This window comes from Gastrolobium bilobum, unplaced genomic scaffold (assembly GCF_033153095.1).
Source record: "Gastrolobium bilobum isolate Gb01-03AN ecotype WA unplaced genomic scaffold, APGP_CSIRO_Gbil_v1 utg3220, whole genome shotgun sequence".
Taxonomy (NCBI): domain Eukaryota; kingdom Viridiplantae; phylum Streptophyta; class Magnoliopsida; order Fabales; family Fabaceae; genus Gastrolobium; species Gastrolobium bilobum.
In genome coordinates this window covers 61,336-83,418 of record NW_026896412.1, presented here as the reverse complement: position 1 = coordinate 83,418, position 22,083 = coordinate 61,336, and the positions used below count along the sequence as shown (strand labels likewise).

The 22,083-nt window shown below is 35.8% G+C and overlaps 2 protein-coding genes across 2 annotated transcripts; one reads left to right on the top strand and one right to left on the bottom strand.

Moving 5' to 3' along the window:
- The first annotated feature begins 4,738 nt into the window (after window positions 1–4,738).
- Window positions 4,739–11,809, top strand: LOC133299578 (glutamate receptor 3.6-like). The gene is made up of 7 exons (XM_061499044.1): window positions 4,739–4,937; window positions 5,365–5,670; window positions 5,792–7,143; window positions 7,227–7,504; window positions 7,900–7,931; window positions 8,030–8,436; window positions 11,068–11,809. The coding sequence occupies exons 2-7, from the start codon at window positions 5,403–5,405 to the stop codon at window positions 11,545–11,547; spliced, it is 2,817 nt and encodes a 938-aa protein (XP_061355028.1). The 5' UTR covers window positions 4,739–4,937; window positions 5,365–5,402; the 3' UTR covers window positions 11,548–11,809.
- A 2,329-nt stretch (window positions 11,810–14,138) lies between these two features.
- On the bottom strand, window positions 14,139–21,868 carry LOC133299579 (serine/threonine-protein kinase/endoribonuclease IRE1a-like). The gene is made up of 7 exons (XM_061499045.1): window positions 21,473–21,868; window positions 20,719–20,968; window positions 18,387–19,783; window positions 17,475–17,647; window positions 16,525–16,771; window positions 14,946–15,249; window positions 14,139–14,488 (listed from the first exon to the last, which is right to left on the bottom strand). The coding sequence occupies exons 1-7, from the start codon at window positions 21,664–21,666 to the stop codon at window positions 14,345–14,347; spliced, it is 2,709 nt and encodes a 902-aa protein (XP_061355029.1). The 5' UTR covers window positions 21,667–21,868; the 3' UTR covers window positions 14,139–14,344.
- Between the last annotated feature and the right edge of the window lie 215 nt (window positions 21,869–22,083).

Here is a 22,083-nt window from a genome sequence, read left to right as displayed (position 1 = left end):
ACAGAGAAACAGATCAAGTTCTAGAGTATTACAACAGTGAGGCCTCTCAACAAAAATTTCAGTGTTTAGGCTCAAACCTCACAGTTATGGTATCAATGCAGACTCAAGAAAATTGACCTCAGACATTATCAGAATTTCACAATATTAATTCAGACAAACGAGCAATCATGCAATCCAATTATGCCTATGTAATGTCATGCCAGAAAGTCATACAATATATTCCAAGAATTCAGTCAAGCATATTAACTATATAAGCACATTTAAACCTGAGAATTGCTTGAAAAACATTTTCCAACTTTTTTTTTTTAGGGTAAAAATAAAGAGCACACAAAAATAACTAAGAAAATTTAAAAGAGTTAGAATATCTCCCCTAATAGAAGAATTGTAGTTTCAAGATGCAAGCCTACCATTCCCAGATTTAGAGAATTGTTGTCCTCAGCAATAATTAAACTACAAGAGGAAGAAAAACCTGCGCAATGGAACAAACAGTGGCATATAGGATAAACTATAATGCGCACATTAAAACATCAGAGAGAAATATACCAACACAAAGTAACTAAAAAAAATACGAAACAGAAAAATAAACTAATATACAAAATCTCTGTCAGCAAGGAGATATAATCAACCCTCCATGTCATCCCCTTCAGCAGCGTGGGATGACTCAGCAAATGGAGGATCTGGTGGTACTGGATGCCTTGGTGTATGAGACCACCATTCCCAGATTTGTTCCAAACCATGAAGCCATGTTAAAAACTCTTTGAAGCATTGATTTTTCCGAGAGATAGAGTCTCAGTGTCTCTTGTCAAACTTCAGCTCCCAGTGTCTCTTCCAACTCGTATCAAAGAGTTTCACCATTTCCTTTCTCAGTACCTTCTTCCGTATAGGATGACGCTTCCCTTGGGGTTTTCTCCCATGTTTGTCATCATCTTCATTGAGAATTTTGTTGGTATGGGAAAAGGGATCTTTATTTTTCAATTCAGTTTCCTCTTCCTTCAGTGCTTCAATCACCGTCTCCTTATTACCCAAGAAGACATTTTTTTTGAGGTTGAGGAAGCTCCTTCAAATCCACCTTCATGGCACCATCTTCCTTGGCATCATCCGCTACACTTTGTTTTTCCTTTAAGACTTCAAGACTAAAACAATCGTCTTTGTGAGAAGACTGTTTTGGAGAATCAAAGACGTTGATGGTAACGATCTCATCATTCATCCTTAGCTCAAGCTTCCCGCTTTCAACATCAATCAGTGCCCGAGCAGTGGCCAAGAAAGGTCTACCCAGAAAAAGAGGCATCTCAGCTCCCCCTTCCATGTCCAACACTACAAAATCAGCAGGAAAGATGAACTTGTCCACCTTCACAAGAACATCTTCAATAATACCACTAGGCTTCCTCAAAGACTTATCAGCAAGTTGAAGAGATGCCAAAGTGGGCTTCAACTCGGTGATCCCCAAGGATTTACAAATAGAAAGGGGCATCAAATTAATGCTAGCCCCAAGATCGCATAATGCTCTGCCAATTTTTGTGTCCCCAATTTCAATAGGAATTTTGAAACTCCCTGGATCACTGAGTTTGGGTGGGAACTTCTTCTGTATGATGGCACTACACTCCTCAGTGAGTGTTACAGTTTGGCATTCCTGCAGCTTATGCTTTCTTGATAACAAGTCCTTCATGAACTTGGCATAATTAGGCATGCAAGCCAGAGCTTCAGCAAAGGAAATGTTGATATGCAATTTCTTGAATATATCCAGAAATCTTTCATAATGCTGTTTTTGAGCATCTTTCTTAAACCTTTCTGGATAAGGTGCCATTGCCCTCACATATTCTGGTTTCAGTTCAAACTTCTACTTTGCAACTGGCTTTTCCACTTCAGCAGGTTTTTCAATTTCTTTTTCTTTTTCTGGCTCACCTGCAGTATCCAGCTTCTTTTCAGCTTCCACATTTATGCTCGGCTTTTCTGGAGCTGCTACCACTTTACCACTTCTAGTGGTGACAAACATACAATCCTCCTTTGGATTAGTGACTGTGTTACTAGGGAAATTACCTAGAGTTTTATCAGCAACTTGCTTGGCCAGCTGACCAATTTGATTCTCCAGATTTCTGATCGAAGCACTCATGTTTCTGGTATTAGCCCTAGTCTCTTCCATGAAAGCATTTGTGTTTTTGGTATTAGCTCTAGTCTCCTCCATAAAAGCATTGGAGTGTTGAGTCATTTGTCCAACTAACCTCTCCAAATCAGAAAGTTCCTTCTGTGGAATAGGAGGAGGTTGCAGAAAGTTGTTTGAACTATAATCAAGACCACCTCCTTGACCTCTCCTCTGAAAATTATTTCTGCCAGGAGAATTCTGATTTCTTTGAAAATTTTGTTGGGGCTTCTGCTCATACCAAACCCCATTCACTTGCAACTGCTGTGGATTATCACCCATTAGACTCACGAGCTTCCTTACAACTAAATTGGTAATAACAAATCCTCAGTAGAATCAATTTCATGTACAACTAAACCAATCTCCATCGAAACTAATCGACAAATGCATCGTGCATTATATCAACATCCTCATCATCAGAACCTGCCACAATAATGTACTCATCATTTTCAATGTTAACTCTAGCATTCAAGTGAGAAACATATTAGTTTTCGTGGAGTCCCAATTTCTAGTGAATTTCCTCCTCCATATCATCGATTCCAATGCTGCGTCAAACAGAGATTGTTCATTTCTCACATTGCACCAGAATTTTGCATTTTCCTTCCATTATGGTAGAGAACCACACTAATTGTTTGCAAATTTGAACTATTTTTTTCAATAATGCAAGATACGCAGGGGAGAAGTAGGTGGTGAGTTGTGTGATGGTGGAGTAAATTGAGAAAGTGAGGGTAAGGAAATAGTTATATAGAGAAGGGGATAAGTGGAATCGACATCGAGTATTAGGCCATGTGACATATGATTGGAAAAAAATTTAGTGATTCCTCCCCGATGTTCTCCTTCCATTAAGAGATTGGCACTTGTATAAAAAAAAATTTAATCTCTCTTCTTTTCTAATTAGTTGTCATATTTTTATTGATTTGGATCAATTAAAATTTGATGCTCGGGGAGCATAAAAACTCTTATTTCCTAGGGTTGTGTTTGATAGGAGGAAAAATTTGCTTTTCTTAGGAAAGTCCAAATAGAAATGTTATTTTCCCACGTTTGATAAGACGGAATGTAAAAATATTTTCAAGTATGTTGCTTTGCGGTATTTATATTTTACACACAATTTCCCAACCAAAGATTTTCAGGAGGCGTTTGGTACACGTCATGCTGTAGGATTTCTGGGAAACTGAATTTTTCTAAATTTTTAATTTTTGAATATTATTGTAAACATGAATATAAAAATTATATTTTTGAAAATCGAGATTTCTGGATAAAAAAAATTTCTCCAGAAATTGTGGAATTTTATAATTTTCACGCCATGGGAAAATTGAAAACGCATTTGCAGACAAAAATATCCCATTGTAGCCCTAGGTTTGCTTTCTTTCTTACAAAAATGAGGGTATTTTTATAATATCGCTGCACAATCCCAACAATTTTATATACTCAACCAAATATAGAAACATGATAATATCTCCAACATTTCTGGGAATTTATTTTACAAACCAAACACATTTTTCGTAACATTCCTAAAAAAATTAATTTCCAATTATATTCCCAAAAATCATGATTCTCGAATAAAAAGAAATTCTCTTATCAAACACCACCTAAATTTAAACAACGAGATTTTGGAAAACTCATAGAAGGCTAGCAAGTTCGAACTTGCCGAGGGAGTATCAAGTTTCAAAACGTTGGCCCACATGGTGAACTCACTAATTGCATTATAAATAGTTTCAAAATAGCGTTAATCAAGTGTTTTTGTTTTGTTTTATTATTGAGATTGATGTTTTTTGATGTTAAGATAATTTTACATACTACACGTACATAAAAATATGAGAAACTCATGTGAAAGGAGGAGAAATAAAAAGAAAATATAAACCTCGTGCATTTTTACTTTTACACGTGTAAGATACAAAATTATATCCGGCATAAACACTAATCCTTTTATTATTTTATTTTATTTTGCAAAACCTGATTACAGATGCCTTTTTGCTTCAACAATTTTTCAAATAAAAATATAAATCACGTTTTACTTATTTTTATTTTATTTTTTTCACGATCATCACATTAGAGGATAGGATAGGATAGGATAACTTCCGTGTTCCTTTAGTATGAATGGGAATTTTGTGTTTTCCCACCAAAATATTTTATCCACTTAAATTGCAATAATTGACACGAACTTCGCCCCACGCACTTTTTCTCTCTCCCCCGAAATTGTCATGATTCACACTAACAACCACAGCCACGGGGAATGTAAGGGCAGAGTCCCATAAGACCAGAGCTTCACATCACACTCTCACTGTTGATAGTGTTTTTAGTGTATAGTGTGACAGCAATTACCTTCAACTGAATGAGGATATTCCCCGACATGAACCTTAGCCAGTACCATCGCATACTTTTTTTGATATTAAGGGCCCCTTTTGGCTTTTTAATAAAAAAACAAAAAGGAAAAGAAACAGCATCTACGTGTGGCTCTGAAATCATTTTTAAGTATATTATTCTCAGCAATGGGGCTATTAACATTTCCTTTGAAGATTCTACCCTTTATTTTTTTCTTCTCAATTTTCTCTACTTATCTTCACTACTTTTTTTTTTTACCCAATGGTCTTGCTCTGCTTCCGATCTTGCGTCCCTCTTCAAGTGAAGCTCATGGCTTCTGGTTAAAGTTGGATCTTTTCAATTTAATTTTTTTTTAAAATATTTTGGTTATATGTAAAGTTGAAATTTTTATTCTCAAAGTGAACCAAACATAATGTCTTCTGCACTATTTTGCAACTAAATGCAGATGCCAGCTTCTATATTGTGAACCAAACTTCAGGTACTTTCATCTTTTTGAATAAGGTTCTGTTCTTCACACGCTGTTATTTCCCCTTGCAATCTGATAGCTTTTTGCTTTAATAGGAGGCACTTTAGTGCTTTATTCTTTCCCTTCTTGTTTGTGTGTTTGAGATGTACTTTGCGTCTATTGTCATGTTATTTTTATGCTTGAGTTTGTGAGCAATACACACCCTTGGTTTTGTCTCTATGTTTCTACCTCTGTGCCTGTGTATTTGCTTTGAGTTTCTTGGGCCGGAACTAACTTTAGAGGGCTACTGTTACTTACCAACCAAAGTCATGATTAAGAGCTGCAATATATGCTTAATATTACAAAAGTCACCATTTTTGGGAGGAGTGTTTAACTTAACACTTTTTTTATATTTTATATTATTTTTTTGAGGATGTTGCTTTATTTGTTTGATAAGCAGGGTGATTGTTACTAGCTTTTCAATAGGAAACTCCAACCATGATTGGAGTCTGGCTTGTGGTGTTAATAGTTCTCTCCAATAGTTTCTCTTCAACTGGGGTTGGCATGGATAATTCCACAAAACCTGCTTTTGTAAATATTGGGGTTCTCTACTCTTTCAATACCAGTGTTGGTAGAATTGTGAAAATTGCTGTAGAAGCTGCTGTTGAAGATGTAAATTCTGATCCATCTATTCTGGGTAAAACTAAGTTGAAGGTCTCACTGCAAGAAGATTCCAAATACAGAGGTTTTTTAAGCATTTCTGAGGGTATGCCTTTCATAACATTGATATTTTTCAGTTACACATATGACTTTGTTTTCAGTTAAACAAGTTACATCAAATTTGGCAGATTATAGTTTTTTTGTTTAAAATAAATTGCATGTAACAGCCTTGCAGCTCATGGCAACACAAACTGTGGCCATAATTGGCCCTCAGACATCTACAACAGCTCATGTCATATCTCATATTGCAAACGAGCTCCAAGTTCCTTTGCTATCATTTTCAGCCACTGACCCTACCCTTTCTTCACTCCAATTCCCATTCTTTGTTAGAACTGCCTTTAGTGACATATATCAAATGACTGCAATAGCAGACCTTGTTAACTATTATGGGTGGAGAGATGTTATTGCAGTCTATGGTGATGATGATCATGGGAGGAATGGAATTGGTGCATTAGGGGATAAGCTTGCTGAGAGACGTTGCAAGATCTCATTTAAAGCAGCTATGAGTCCTGAAGCAACTAGAGAGGAGATTACTAATGTGCTTGTTCAGGTGGCCCTTGCAGAGTCCCGGGTTTTAGTTCTTCACACAAGTACTGCTTGGGGTCCCAAAGTGTTAAATGTGGCAAAGTCTCTTGGGATGATGGAAAATGGGTATGTCTGGATTGCCACTAATTTTCTGTCTACTCGGTTAGACATAGATAATCCACTCTCTTCAGATGCAATGGATGACATTCAAGGAGTTATTACACTGCGTATGTACATACCTGATTCAAAGCCCAAAAAATGGTTTGTTTCTAGGTGGAAAAACTTGACTAGTGGAAAGACTGCTAATGGTTCCCTTGGTTTGAGTACTTATGCTATCTATGCATATGATACTGTTTATGTGCTTGCTCGTGCTCTTGATAGCTTTTTCAAACAAGGGAACCAGATCACATTTTCTTATGATTCAAGAATATCTAAACTACATGGGGACAACATGCATCTTGATGCTGTGAAAATCTTCAATGAAGGAAACTTGTTGCGTAAAAGTATTTATGAGGTTAACATGACTGGTGTATCAGGTCCTTTCAAGTATACATCAGATGGAAACCTTGTTAATCCTGCATATGAAATCATCAATGTAATTGGATCAGGGACTCGGAGGATCGGTTATTGGTCTAATTACTCTGGATTATCAGTTGTTCCTCCAGAAGCACTTTATTCAAACCCACGAAATCGTTCCAGTGCTAGTAAGAAACTACTCACTGTGTTTTGGCCAGGAGACACAACTCAGAAGCCTCGTGGTTGGGTTTTTCCAAGCAATGGAAGGCTGTTAAAAATTGGAGTACCAAAAAGGGTTAGTTATCGCGAATTTGTGTCGCAAGTACAAGGCACTGACATGTTCAAGGGATTCTGCATTGATGTGTTTCTTTCTGCTGTAAACTTGTTGCCCTATGCTGTCCCCTACAAATTTATTCCATATGGGGATGGTCACAGCAATCCTAGTAACACTGAGCTTGTTCGTCTGATCACAGCGGGTGTGAGTATCATTCCAATAATTTTTGTGGAGTATGGATGTTTTATGTTTACTTTTCTGAGACCAGTTTTCTTCTTACCATACAGGTCTTTGATGCTGTAGTAGGTGACATTACAATAACTACAGAGAGAACAAGGATGGTGGATTTTACTCAGCCATATATTGAGTCTGGTCTAGTGGTAGTAGCATCAGTTAAGAAGATGGAATCCAATGCTTGGGCATTTTTGATGCCATTTACACCAATGATGTGGACCGTAACAGCTACTTTTTTCCTACTAGTGGGTGCTGTTGTTTGGATTTTAGAGCATAGGCTGAATGATGATTTTAGGGGACCTCCTAAAAAACAAGTAGTCACAGTTTTGTGGTAAGGAAATTTGGTCTTTCTCTCTTCCAACCTTTCTCGGGCTTAACCATATTGAACTTTTTTGGGGCCTTTTGACCATAATGATGTGAAAAGAGATATTTTTCCGCATTGATTCAAAATCCAAACAATTTGCAAAATAATACAGTGAGACGTACAAGAGAAGGTGCGAGACTTGGACAATAACAACCCCTTGCCTGTCTCACTGTATTATTTTAACAAAATATTTGGATTTTGAATCAACACAGGAAAATGTTTCTAGTCAAAAGACCCTGTTTTGGAACCCAACCTATGTTGCTGATGCATGCAATAATTATTTTTACGTTACAGCTTTCAAACTGGGTTTACTTATAGCTCTGGATATGTTTGAAACTTCCGTTTTGTGTTTTATTTGACAGGTTTAGTCTTTCAACTATGTTCTTTGCTCACAGTAAGTGCCAGTTTTTTGTCATCTGTGACATCCATGGTCCATGTATTAAGTTTTAGCCACTTGGAGTTAATTAACTTGCTCTTTTTTATACTTTGTAGGAGAAAATACAGTTAGCACTCTTGGTCGCTTAGTGCTGCTTATATGGTTATTTGTAGTTCTCATAATTAACTCAAGTTACACGGCAAGCCTGACTTCAATCCTCACAGTGCAACAACTTTCTTCACCTGTTAAAGGCATTGGAAGTTTAATAAATAGCGAAGAGCCTATTGGCTATTTGCAGGGTTCTTTTACTCGAACTTATTTGATTGAGGAAATTGGTATTCATGAATCCAGATTAGTTCCTCTAAAAACACCAGAAGAAACTGCAAAAGCACTGGAAAAAGGTCCCAAAGGAGGTGGTGTTGCTGCATATGTTGATGAGCGTGCTTACATAGAGCTCTTCCTTTCAAGCCGGTGTGGTTTTACTGTTGTAGGTCAAGAGTTCACCAGAAATGGTTGGGGATTTGTAAGTATTTCCTTACCAATTGTCCTAATTTTCTTTGATGTGCTTGGGATTTAAAATGTAATTTGGAACTTGACATGCTTTTCTCTTCCTTCGTTGCTAAAGAAAGTATAGATACATTTTTCTCTTGAATATTCTAATTGATAGTTAGTTCTGCAGTTCATGTTGTCCATTAGATTAATAATCAGTCAAGCATGAAACACTGGGGAAAGGGGGTTGAATGGTTTAGCTATATTAATCCAGAGAGAACTTTCCTGCTAAATCATAACATACAAGTTTGTTATGAACTATTATATATACTCCAATTTTGTGGTCTAACAGAAATGCTGAACAGCCACAAAGTTTATGTTAGAGTAGTTGTTAGAATAGTTCAATGTATATAGTCTCACATCTTGTGGGTTTAGCCCATTAGATCTTTTAGTCTCTTTAAATAGAAAGCTCTTGTACATTGTAACAAACAATTAATTCAATATACAATATTCTATTATTCAATCTTAAGTTCGTACTAGAGCTCTTTGTTCTGGGAACTTTCGCTTCCGCTAAAACCCCAAGTCCATTGATTAGGTGTTCTCTCCTTCCTCTACGTCATGCGTCCCTCCGTCTTGTTTCTGCAACTGTTCACGCGGGTACTGTTCGTGACGTTACTGTTCACGGGGAACTGTTCATCGTGTCCGTACAGTCACTGTTCATCGCCCGTGCTGTTCGTTGCCAAAGTTACTATTCATCGCTAGAAACACTGTTCTGGCATTATTTTTTTTAAATGGTAGCATCATCCCCTGATATCTCGAAAGTTAACTCTCCTCCAGCTCTTGCCAAAATTTCCTCAGGAGAAAACAGGTTAGAGCAGAAGTCCTGGAGTTGAGAGAGACAGAGGGGAACCTTCATTGTAAATCTTGTACAAATTTCTACCTTGAGGATTGGATTCAGATCCTATGGAAGAGGATACGACAATAAAATTCAGTTTCTTTCTTTATATTTGATGGTACCAGAAATTCAATTAACAAAAGGGAGACTAAGCTCCTTACAAATGGAAGTTCGAATAACCCAAAAGAGGAAATTACAATACCACAACACTATCAGACTAGCAAAACAAGCACAATACACAAGAGACACGATACTCAATTGCTGCAGGTGACCTGACCCAGTGATTCTCCCAGTGCTCCTGAACCTGTCCCTTCAGTTGCTCAATACCAAATTCCATAGGATACTAATCCCATACTCACCTCAACAGCCTAACCACCCTATATACCAGAACACTCACCATCCTTCTCTCCAACTATTCCTTCCCCATTCATTGCTTGCCACGTGGAGCCCCTTCGAACTAACTCCCCTTCAATTTCCTAGTTTTCCTTCTGATGATTGCCTCTCCCTTTAACTTGGGCTTTATGCTTACTCCTATAGACTTCTTTAAAAGGCACCAAGGGCCCATCAATTCTTTCAAACTTGAACCAATTCCTATCACTGGTATCAGACTCCCTGAATCCAGGGAATTATTTCATGGTTTTTGCAGTGGAGAGAGGATTCAAGAGGTTGACGAAGGCCGTGGAAGATGACAAACAATGAGCAGGAAGAGACAACGCCACAGAATATAGGTGCCTCATCTCCTGGAGGAGATTGGCTTCAAGGATCCTCTAGGACCTCTACATATTAAACTTTGATGTGATAAATGATAATCAAACTTCAATCCACATTGCCTCTCAAACCTAGTGTTCATGAAAGATTGAAACACATGGACTTATTGCCATTTTATTCAGGAAAAGATTCAGAAAGCATTTGTATCTACCAAATATTTTAGAACTGGAGAACAAACATCTGACATCATTATGAAGGCACTTAAGAGTAAGATTGAGTACCTTTAAAACAAGTTGGATATTATTAATGTTGCGAACCAATGATTTCAAAAGCTTATACTGTCAGGTGAAGATAAACGAATGGTTTTAAATTATATCTCTAGCATGTTCCCTTACATAAGAGTCTTTGGGACTTGTTGTATCAACAATGCACAAATCTGTCTACCTTTTACTAAAATTCAACTTTTTATTAGAAAAATGAGTAGCAGCAATGATCGAACTCTAGATTACATAGTCATAGAGATTCTTATACCATGTAATGAACTATGGCAAAAACTTAAATTATTAGATAAAGGCATATTAATGGTTTTATATGAACATCTCTAACCATTAACGTTCTTGATCTAATTTGAGGGAGAGTATTGAGAATTAAATGTGATATGCTTATGGTGTAGAGGTATTTTTATTCTTTGTACTATATTGTACTACTAGTTTAATTCACTGAATATAAATTAAGAGACCGGAATCCACTTTTATGTACACTTTTCTCAAATCTCTGTCAATTTTACAGGGGTAAACTCATATTAGCTTTTACTTGATTATTTTTTGCCAGAGCATATTCTTTTGTCTAGTAACTACTGAAATGTGCTCAACTAGTTATTCTAAAACGGGAAGGAAAAGATGGCAGGATATTACCTTCCCTGCATTTCTAAGTAACATTTTTTGTTAGCACTGTAGTTCAGTTCAAGGTTAATATCCCATGCTTAATTGTTGGTTCCCTTATTTGAAGATATCAACTGAAGGTAGTATTTAACTGTTTCGTGTCCTTCATGTTTATTCCCAGGCCTTTCCACGAGACTCACCATTAGCAGTTGACCTGTCAACCGCCATTTTGGAGTTGGCAGAAAATGGAGATTTACAAAGGATCCATGACAAATGGCTTTTGAGCAGTGCATGCCTATTACAGGGTGCAAAGCTTGAAGTGGACAGACTCAATCTCAAAAGCTTTTGGGGCCTCTATCTAGTCTGTGGGTTGGCATGTTTGCTTGCTCTCATGATATATCTTATTCAGACCATGAGACAGTACATCAAGCACGGCCCTGAGGAACTTGAGTCTTCATGCCAAAACTCAGGATCTTCACGTCTGAGGACTTTCCTTTCGTTTGTAGATGAAAAAGAAGAGATAGTTAAGAGCCGCTCCAAGAGAAAGCAAATGGAGAGGATATTATACAGAAACACAAGTGAGGTTGGATCATCCAGCATCTCCAATACAGAATATTCTCAATCATCATCAAAAATAATTGATTCAACTGTTGAAGTGTAACTATCTGCCTATGTATTTGCTCCACTTAATTTTGTAGCCCCTTATGCCAACTACTTCAGCATCCCTCTTCAACCTTCATTCTCTATTGAAAATGCTGGGTTCCTAGTACATTTTATCTTTTCTTTTTTGGTACATATTTGTAGGATATATCAATTTGTGTCTGACTTTATTCTAAGAACGTTTGGTACAAGGTGGCTTTGCAATTTTTGTTCCTACTTATTATGGTTTATGTAGAATACATAATCCAAAACGATAAATGCAATAGACCAATTGTTGACCTCTATCTCGTAGATTGTATCATAACGGCTAATTTTAGACTACCTTACTTGTTCGGTCATTGATATAATTGACGTTACAGTTTAACAAATTTTACTATTTAAACATTTTTTCTTATAATTTTGGTTTTACCTTTATATGTAAGTTCAAAGAGGGTAAATGCAAATTGAAATGATCTTTTAGGTGCCTTAATCGAGCCTTGCATAATAAATTGAATATAATTGACGTTACAATTTAACGAATTTTTACTATTTAAATATTTAATTTTGGTTTTACCGTTATATGTAAGTTAAAAGAGGGTAAATGCAAATTGAAATGATCTTTTAAGTAAGGATGTGCATGGAGGGGTTCATAATATATTTTGCCGAAAACCGAACTGAACCGATTTTTAATGGTTTGGTTTTCAAACCAAATCAGTTTTTTTTTTAAATTGATTTTTAATTTGTCCAAACCTGTTTGAAACCGGTTTATGGTTTTGAACCGGTTTTAATTCAAAACTGGTTTTAAATCAAAACCGATTATAAGTTCATAAACCGATTATCAAGTTCAAAACCAATTTTATAACAAATTCAAAACTGATCTTTGATGAGCTGTGCTATTTATTTATTTTGAAATAAAATAAAAAATACCTTTCTTGTTTCTAGTTTAGGAATTTCTAGTTTTTAGTTCTTGTTTTGCACTTGGATCTATATATCGACTTAGTTAACAATAGATGTTATTGGTATAAGGGACAGTGAGCCTCTGAACTCTGAAAAATCTCGTCCAACTATTTCCTGTTGCTTTTTTCCAAGCTACTGTGAAGCTGAATCGGACTTGGATATTCTTAATTCATTTAACAAGGTATCTATGATACTTAGTATCTCCATAATTGGGTCATTGAATTTTTCATCAACGGTGCAGGACAAGATAGGAAAAAGAGCCAAATAAAAACAGTTTTGAAACAGAAACATTGCCAAATAGATTATACGAAATAACTGCATAAAACAAAAACTGAACCGCATTTATATTGAAAAGTAAAAATAAAAAATATTAAAAAAACGGATATGGTTTGGTTATCCAGCATATCCAAACCATTTGATAAATGAATATCCAAATCACATCCAAAATAAAAAGTGGATAAATTTTTTGAACTGTTTTGAAAAAAATCAATTTTTTTAATTGGTTTGGTTCAGTTTTTAAAATAGTTGGATCATTTGGACATTATGCACATCCCTACTTTTAAGTGCCTTAATCGAACCTATTGCATAATAAATTGAACTATAATTAGTTGAAATGTTGAATCCTCTTAATGCTAGACTAGATTTGATGGACCAACCAGTGTTTTTAGTCAAATTGACCAGGTTGACCCAAAATCTAGTGAACCAGTCATCTGACCGATTCGATTCAAGTATCGGACCAGCCATGTATCAGACCTGATAAAAATCGATTCGAACTGGCCGAGTTTTATTAAAAAACAGTGACTCAGTTGGGTCATCAAAACCGAGATCATGCAAATTTATAAATAAATAAATAAACCAAAATTGTATAGTGTTGTCTTAAAAAAGTGTGAAACTCCTTTTAAAATTTTTTGTAATTTTATTTGCTAGTAGTATACTCTCTTACAGTGACCTCAAATTTTATTTGCTAGTAGATTAAGAGAATGTGACATATTGATTCCTTGCAAATCCATTTTTATGAAAGAAAAAAAAATTGTTGGTAAATGCTTTATAATTACTAAATACGGTTAGTTGACTATATTTGATAAATGAATTATATATGACTACCAGCTACTTGAATTTTCTTTTTCTTTGTTTATTTCTTTTACAATACTATATGTGTTTATTATATATGACTTTTTTTTCCCTACAAAAACTATATATGTTTGCAGCCCCCATAATAATTTTACATGTATTTGAATATTTTTACATATAAAATATAGGTTTCCATGTACTAACCTGGGTCATACAGTTCAACCGTGACCCATCATCAGTTGAACCAATGACCCAATAACCCAGGATCCCAGCCAGGTCAATAATCGGGTCAGATCTGATAATGTTAGAACCAACAGTTGGTGATAGCATGATCCTGAATCAGACATGATTGTACACATTCTTAGGGAAGAGGTGAAAATTATAAAGAGGTCACTTCATGTTAGACTAATCAATAGCAACATACATATATGGGTTTTATTTTTCTTATGTTGCATGAGACAAGTTGTCTCATGCAACATAAGAAAAATAAAACCCTACATATATACATTATATATTATATGGGTTTTATTAATCTCATGTTAAAGGAGATAGTTATCTCATGTCACAGAGATAAATTTGTGGGCTCCACCACCTGAAAAAATAAAAGAAAAGAAAAGAAAAAGGTGGCACAGTTATCGAAGAGTGTGTAGGAGATAAAATGTATCTTATATAACATAAGAAAAGTTTTTCCCATATTATATTACATAAAATATCAACATAATCTGTTTCATTTCTGGACCAGTCTTTCCCTTTTGATATATTCTCAAGCCATCCAACTAGGGGGTAAAGTGCTAATCAACATTTTTAAAATATCTTTCAAAACAGTCTTCCTCCTTGCAATATTTGCATATAACTTTATACACTTCAATAAAGAGTCTTGGGAATCGACTTGCAAAGTAGTCATTGAATCCTTCAGGAATAGGTCCTACAAGTTCCTGAAAAGCCAGTAAGAGATTAGAAGCTATACATATTATACATGGATGGAGAAAGCTTCCATGTCCTAAGTAGTAAATATTTCCAGCTTATGCATGAGTTATTAATTCAATTATTTGGTATCCCAGAAGTTTATGCCTTTAGAAGATTATACCATGTTAACACAGATGCGTGAGGCAGTGGTCTGCGTAATGATTGAGATTAGTTATGCTATTGCTATAAATTTGTTTGAAATTTTCATAGGAATAGAGGAGTTGGGAAGGCAAGTAGATATTTTCAAAGGGGTGGAATGGATTTTCGTACCCAAGACCCGAAAGGTGGGTAGGGATCGATCAGGCATTGATTTGAGGGGTGCCCCAAACCTACCCAGCCACACACACACATATATATATATAGAGAGAGAATGAATTTATCTTGTAAATGCTAGCCTATCTTGTAAATGCTAGCCTAAGAAAGAACCTGGATTTCTTGAGGCAATTCTCTGTAATGATTTAGCTTGTTTCTCATAACCCGCAATAAGTCTCGAACACTCTCAAATTTATATCGCCGGTAATAACCAATGTTAGCAATGAAAGCTGGTTCCATTCTTTCATCCCATTTTCCACCTAAGGCCACATTGGCAATGCTTTCTAGCGCCTTCAAAAGATCACAATCAGTGTCTCTATCTTCCAGTTCCACCCTGTCACTGGTGTCACGTAAAAATGAAAGTCTCATCTCGGAACTCCAGAAAAAAGGATGATGCAATACTTCAATTGCCTTTGGCCTGACAATAAAGGAAATAACTTATTAAATGAAATTTTTACCTTGTAACCAGACAACCACAAATAAAAATGCTAGAGATATATCACCACTCTTGGGCCTCTATCTAAAAGTTTAAGCTTTTAGGAATTGGTCTTCTACAAATATATACTTCAAGTCCCTCATACTATAGGAGATATAAGGCAGTCCCTCTATGCAATCCAATCTTTTATGTTTGTCAAGTTTTATCAATTAATGTGTAATTGATAGGCTCTGAGACTCTTTATTAACTTAAGTAGGGAAAATGGTAGAATTCAGTGGCCGATGATGCTCTGTTGTGGAGTGCCCTAAAGTCGCCCCCAACATGATTAATACCTTTGCTTTATCATTACTGCTTGATGATAAAATTTCTTTTGCACTGACTGTGCCTTCGCACATGCAAGCCCAATTACCTTTACCCCGGTTTTTTTTTTTTTTCTCTCTCTCACATATGCATATTAGTGATCTTTGGAAGAGAATAAACCAACCCTGCCTCATTGATTAGGACACAACTGCATTCAGTTCTTTATAATGGAAAGAGAAACCTAACTAATGAAAAGAATGAAGGGGCACAAAATAAGAGAGTTGGGGGGAGGACGAGAACACTGAAAAATCAAATAAACTTGTCATACAGAAATCTTGCATTATCATCAAGCTTCATGCTTTTCAGGATTCATCCATGGCCAAAGGTATGAAGCACAAAAATCAATACCCCATAAGAAAATTCACACGGCAATGTCCTAACTGTTACTGGAATAAAAGCAAGCAACTGTGCATGTACAGGAAGTGCAATTAAAATAGAGGTTATTGATAACGTTCATTGAAAATCAGTATGTACCAGTAACAAAGGTTATAGGTGAATAAAAATCTTATTGACTGTCTTCCACTCACGATGAGAATCTCTATATGTCCTACTGCAGCATAACCGGTCTTATCAATGAAAGTGTAATAAAATCACACCATTTCCATTTAACCCATTCTGAAAAAATTTAGGGATAGCTTAAAATAAGACCACCTGATATCAGAAGACCTTCAAAACTCAAATTAAACTACAATAGATTGATCATTAGATATTATTAAAATCGGGTAACACTCTTACATCTAATCTTATTATGCATAAAGGTATGTTGCTTTATACTTTCAGCCTTCATCATTTTATACCACATAACATTAAGCAAGTCATAACAAGATGCAATATCATGAAGGTACAAGAAAATGTATTCCCATTCTTCAGAAAACACACAGAATGAGAATGATTTACCTTAGATTAGGGTCAGGGTTTAGTAAATGAGTAATAAGATCCTCAGCTTCAGGAATGAACTCTAATAAGAAAAGATCCATTTTATTGTTCACAATATTGACATCACGTTCAAGACGTTGACCAAACGGATGTCTTCCCCCAGTCATGCAGAAAAAGAGGACACAACCTAAACTAAATAAATCAACAGCCCGTGTTTGGCGTCCTTGAACAAGCTGTTCGGGTGCTTGCCAACCTGAACTGCCACCACCTGCAATTAAGCCATTAAACAGTGTAAGAATAATAAACTAAGTCCAATAGATAAAAATGTAGGATTTGACTAAAGCAGGTTCCCGTAGCTGAAAAAGAGAGAAAGAAAAAAAGAAAAGGAAAAGGTGAAGAACAAAACTTTACAGATAACTTTTAGAATTATAGGGTTTTTGTAGAGAAATAAAATGCTGAATAATATGAGACAGGATTGATATGGAAACAAAATAGGAAAGAAAACAAAATTAGGAGACAACTCCTAAAATTGTTTCGACATGATGATGAACTATCTCCCCATCTCCTTGGTCATGTGTTGCTTCCACTGCTAATAAGGATTCAGGATTCCCTACTATCACTGCTTCCTCCCTAATAGCGTAGTACTACTAATAGTGTAGCACTAACCCAATGATCAATATAGTACAACAAGACTACTAACCATAATTAAATAAGGAAACAAATTAGGAAAGAAAATAAAAATAAGAAACAACTCCATAGATTACTAATTGATTCCACTTTAAATTATAATGATCATCTAAGATATGTTGAAGATAAGCTAAGAAATTCTAAAACACTCTGATGATATTAAAAGATATCTAACAATCACCACAGGTACTCATCTCATGCTAATTGTAATTGGCTATTCACATGGCAAATGCTAGGAAATAAAAAAAATAAAAAAATTCTTTATTCTTCTAAGGACTACTTACCTGTAGCATTATGACCCAACGAAGACATATCTTGAAGAAGGCGTTTGCTAATGCCCATATCCGAAAGCTTTGCACATAAGGATCTTTCCTTGATTATGAGAACATTTTGGGGTTTTAAATCTCGATGTATTATTCCTAGTTCATGCAAATGAACAACTCCAGAGACAACATCCCTGCATTGAAATGCAAAAATGAAAGTTAATTAATAAAAGGTATAAAATAAACTAATTTTAGAGAGTAAACATCCATGTCTGAGCTTTCATTACATGAAGACCTATCTTAACCTCAACTAACTTGGATAAACTACAAGAATCCAAATGGAAACTAAATAGATTTATTCATAGCCATTCTTTCTTATTCACTGCTATGCTTTCTCACACCTTTTACTACCATATATTATTACTTTCATTTATGTCATCCTTGGTACACCCCAAATTATTATTGTCAATTTTATCTCATCTTATATTGAATCCACCTCGACCTTAGATGTTAAACCCAACATCCCCATTTATCACACAACCTTTTCTTTTTATAGTCTTCTTTCCTTAGTGGTAGCAATGCTCCTGCACATCAACAGTAACAATATACATTTTCTTAGCCTAAAACCGTTGTTTCTAACCTCAAACTATGCCACCCTCCTCAATCAGTAATATAACATTCCTCCAATCATCAGGCATCTCACTTATCAGCAAAATCTGGTATTGGTAGAGTACTGTCAACTATATAATGCCTACTTCACCTAAGAATTTCCATAATTTCACCTGGTCCAACAGCTTTCACTAACTTAATTTTTTCCATGCCATATGACAAAAAAATGTGAAAACTATTATCCCATACTATGTCTATAAGTATTACTTTTTAACAGAATGCATTTATTAATAAATTATCAAATAAAGAAGACATAATATCAACCTCATCAGTTTCAGTAATAGAGGTGATGGATAGCCATTTGGTTTCCAAAGATATTGTATATTATCCTTCCCTGTCTCAATTTGGACCTTTATCCGAGATCTGAAAGCTAGGTCCTTCCTAAACACCGGGTTTTCTGATATATCTGAATACATTTGAATCAAATCATCTAAGTTGCATGTGCAACGTTCTAGAGCAAGGTAAACAAAATCTTGATCATATTCCACCCCATGCCATCTAACAATGTTTGGATGACGGTCGGACACAATGAGGTTTTGGATTTCCTTATAAGCTATATCATTATGAGCCTTGACAAGACGTTTTACAGCAACTGCCCGACCCTCATATATTCCCTCAAGGACAATGGTCCCATTGCTTCCCTTAGCAATTTCTTTATTTGAAACAAATAATTTACCAATCCTTCGTCCATCAACACCTTCTTCAACTTGATTAAAGAGCTGCCACACTTCTGTATCAGTCTCCTTTTGTGTCAGAACATCCTCATCTTCTGAAGACATTTGTTTTTCCCTTTTGTCAACAATGCCATTGTTCTTTCCTGACTTACGTGCTTTCTTTTTCTTAGCAAGTGAACTTTTTAATTCAGACTCTTTGTTTTGGTCCTTCAGTGTAACTTGATTTTTAATCGTTCGATAATAGTAAAAGAATGAAAAGCCCAAAAGAAAGAGCATAAACAATAGAGGTAATGGAGTCAACCATTCACTCGTCCAGTTCAGATAAAGTTCCCCTGATGTAGTGTTCTCTACAAGAGGCTGAGGGAGCACATCTGCATTATCATTACTATCATGACCATTGAAAAATGTATCAATATTAGGTGGCAAAGGAAGCATCGGATCTGAGGCAGGCATTGAAAACATATCATTTTCATGATAAGCCCCTTCAGTGATTGAAGGCTCTAACAGAAAATTCTTTTTCAGGCGGAAGACTTGTTGTATCTCTTGACATGGGTATGGCATCGCAAAATTGAGGCCACTATCAGAAGCATACTCATCCTCTACATCAATTGAGGAATGTTGGCATAATAATACAGCATCAAATTCAGCTACCGCCATAGTCCACAAAACTTTTCCTGAGCTAGGACCAACAGATTTTAGAGAATAATCTGTCCTAAAAATCTTGAGCAGCAATGCTGGTGAATTTAACTTTGCAGGATCATCAATATCCTTATTCTTTGAACTTAAGATATTTGTAACACTCTGTCTGTCATCACTCCAAGGTGCGGAAGCATTATCAAGATCAGACATAGCGTGGATTTGAATGATACTTCCAGTTCTAGCATCAACTTCAAACAAAGTGCTTCTTTTGGATCCAAGTGTAACTGCTCCATCATCTGAAAAGGTAGGCATATGAGCTACATATTCTGCAATAGATTTTGAGATTTTCTGCAGACATGATAAACCAATAAAGGGAAAGTCAAGTTCAATATTCATCAAAATAACAGCACTATGATAAACATAACCTTGGAAACACAATTAGTTATAAATAGTATACATTTAAAATAATAAAAAAAAGGAAAACCCAATATGGTTGATAAATCAGAACATGTTTTAATATAAGTTCTTGTTGATTACGGGCATCGCCATGGTAGAAAAATATTCAAATAATGCAGGATACCAATAAAATTCTCTCTCCATTTGTTTTCCCCAGTTATAGGTGTGAGATTGTAATAAAGAACGAACAGAAGGTTAAATTACATTTAATTTTGGCACAACTATAGCATGTCTTAAAACCGACATGCCATAGGAACAACCTGAGACCCCTGTATTACTCTCCCTCTAAACCATCAAATGAATTCTCAAGCATCTTTTGGAAACTTCTATGCATGAAGTTCAATCTAAGACATTCAAAGGCTTCCAATCAAGCAATGCCACACAATTCTGTCACAAAACAAGTATTTCCCCTTTCAGTAATTGGTAAAGTTACAAAAAGATGTCTATTTCTTTTGTGTTGGGTGGTAGGGGGTTGAAATATTAACCATCACAACTATAATGTATTATCATATTATATGTACTCAGTCAGTCATAGATTGTCCAAAACTTACCACTCAAACCAAAACACATGTCAATCATGCAAAGGACACTACTGCATTGAGGATTTCATTGATTCTATTCTTCAAATAGGTATCTGTCTTTGTTATTCTAGTAAAATGCTAATAAATATTGCCAATTTGCAATCCACTTCCAATCAAGAACAAGTTAAACTTCCAAGCAACAGTTAAATCCAAGATATTTGCCTTATACCACCATCAAAAAGCCTTCACTTTAGAAAAGCATCAATACAACAAGTACAATTAACTGAGAAATCTTAAGACAATTACCGTTTTACCAAAGTGCTTGTCGTGCATGTACAATGCCCAGTCATCCCCGCATTCCATGAAGCCGCTGATTATTGCTGCAGATGCATTTTCTTTAACATTATCCTTGTTGATAGGAGCTCGATACGAACGGTAGATTGGCGCGCCTGTTGGGAATGACCATATCACCCTCCTTATGGAACCAGTCTCTTGTCTCTCCACCAAATGCATAGTTCCATCTAGGGTGGCAATCAGTGCGGTCCGTGTTTTCTTACTGTCAATTTCACCCCAAAAACAAAACAAGTAGAATGATATGGTTAGAATGCCATTGATCAATAGAAAAAAGTAGCTTGAAAATTTTGTAAATGGGGACAAAGTTGCATGTGTAGTATTCCTTGTAAGTTGTAAGTTAAAACTACGTGACCAAAAGAACTGCTCGCATTAAAGACTGGTATACATGACCAAAACAGAAATGAAACTCACACCTAAAGACTAGTTGTATAAATTTAAAATGGGCGACCCCGAACCCTAACTCCTCCCTCCACCACAGTGCTTACAAAGCCATGCGATGACAGGTTCAAACAACCTTAGAACCATTCGAATATGCCCAAAAATATTTTAATGGTAAATTCAAACATAAATGACCGACCCAACTGCTTAGAGATAATGGTGACCATGATGCTGATGAGTAAAATGGCGCCTAGCTTAATCATCAATAATGAGTAAACCTCAGAAAAAATAATAAAATTGCATATGAAGATGAGATAGAGGAATTCACGGTGGAAGAGATAGAAGGGATCGAGCTGGGGCTCGATCAAGTCCCTTGACGTGTTCTTCATCGTGATGTTTCAAAAGCCTAAGTTGGGAGCTTTGGGGCGTGTGTGCATCACCGTCACGGGTGAGGCTGAAGCTGAAGCATACCACGATTAGCGAGACGAGAGAGAAGAAAATAAGTAAAAGAAGAAGTTTCATGAGGGAACAGAAGGGAAAAAGGGTTGTTTGGAGCAAGAAAAGGTTATTGTTGGAAAGCTAAGGGGGATTAAGAAGGAGAAGAGAGGGTTTATTCGAAAGTAATGGAGAACAACAACAGGCAGGCAGCATCGAAGATTCCAAGCTTCTTCTGATCGTTCACTGTTTGGATCCCCCAACCCTATGCTAGAGACAATCATCACGATGGACTTCTCCAACCCAAAAAAAAAAAAGAGGGCGTTTGGTTCAAGGTGAAATTTTGAATTCCCTAAAAATTGACAATAATCATATTTAGTATACGGATTGAAAAAAAAAATTAAAATTTTTTAAACCAAAATTTTATCGAAGAATATCATCATGAGTTATGATATTGAAAAATTTCACAGTTTTTTATAACATTATTTTCGATAATATTTTAAT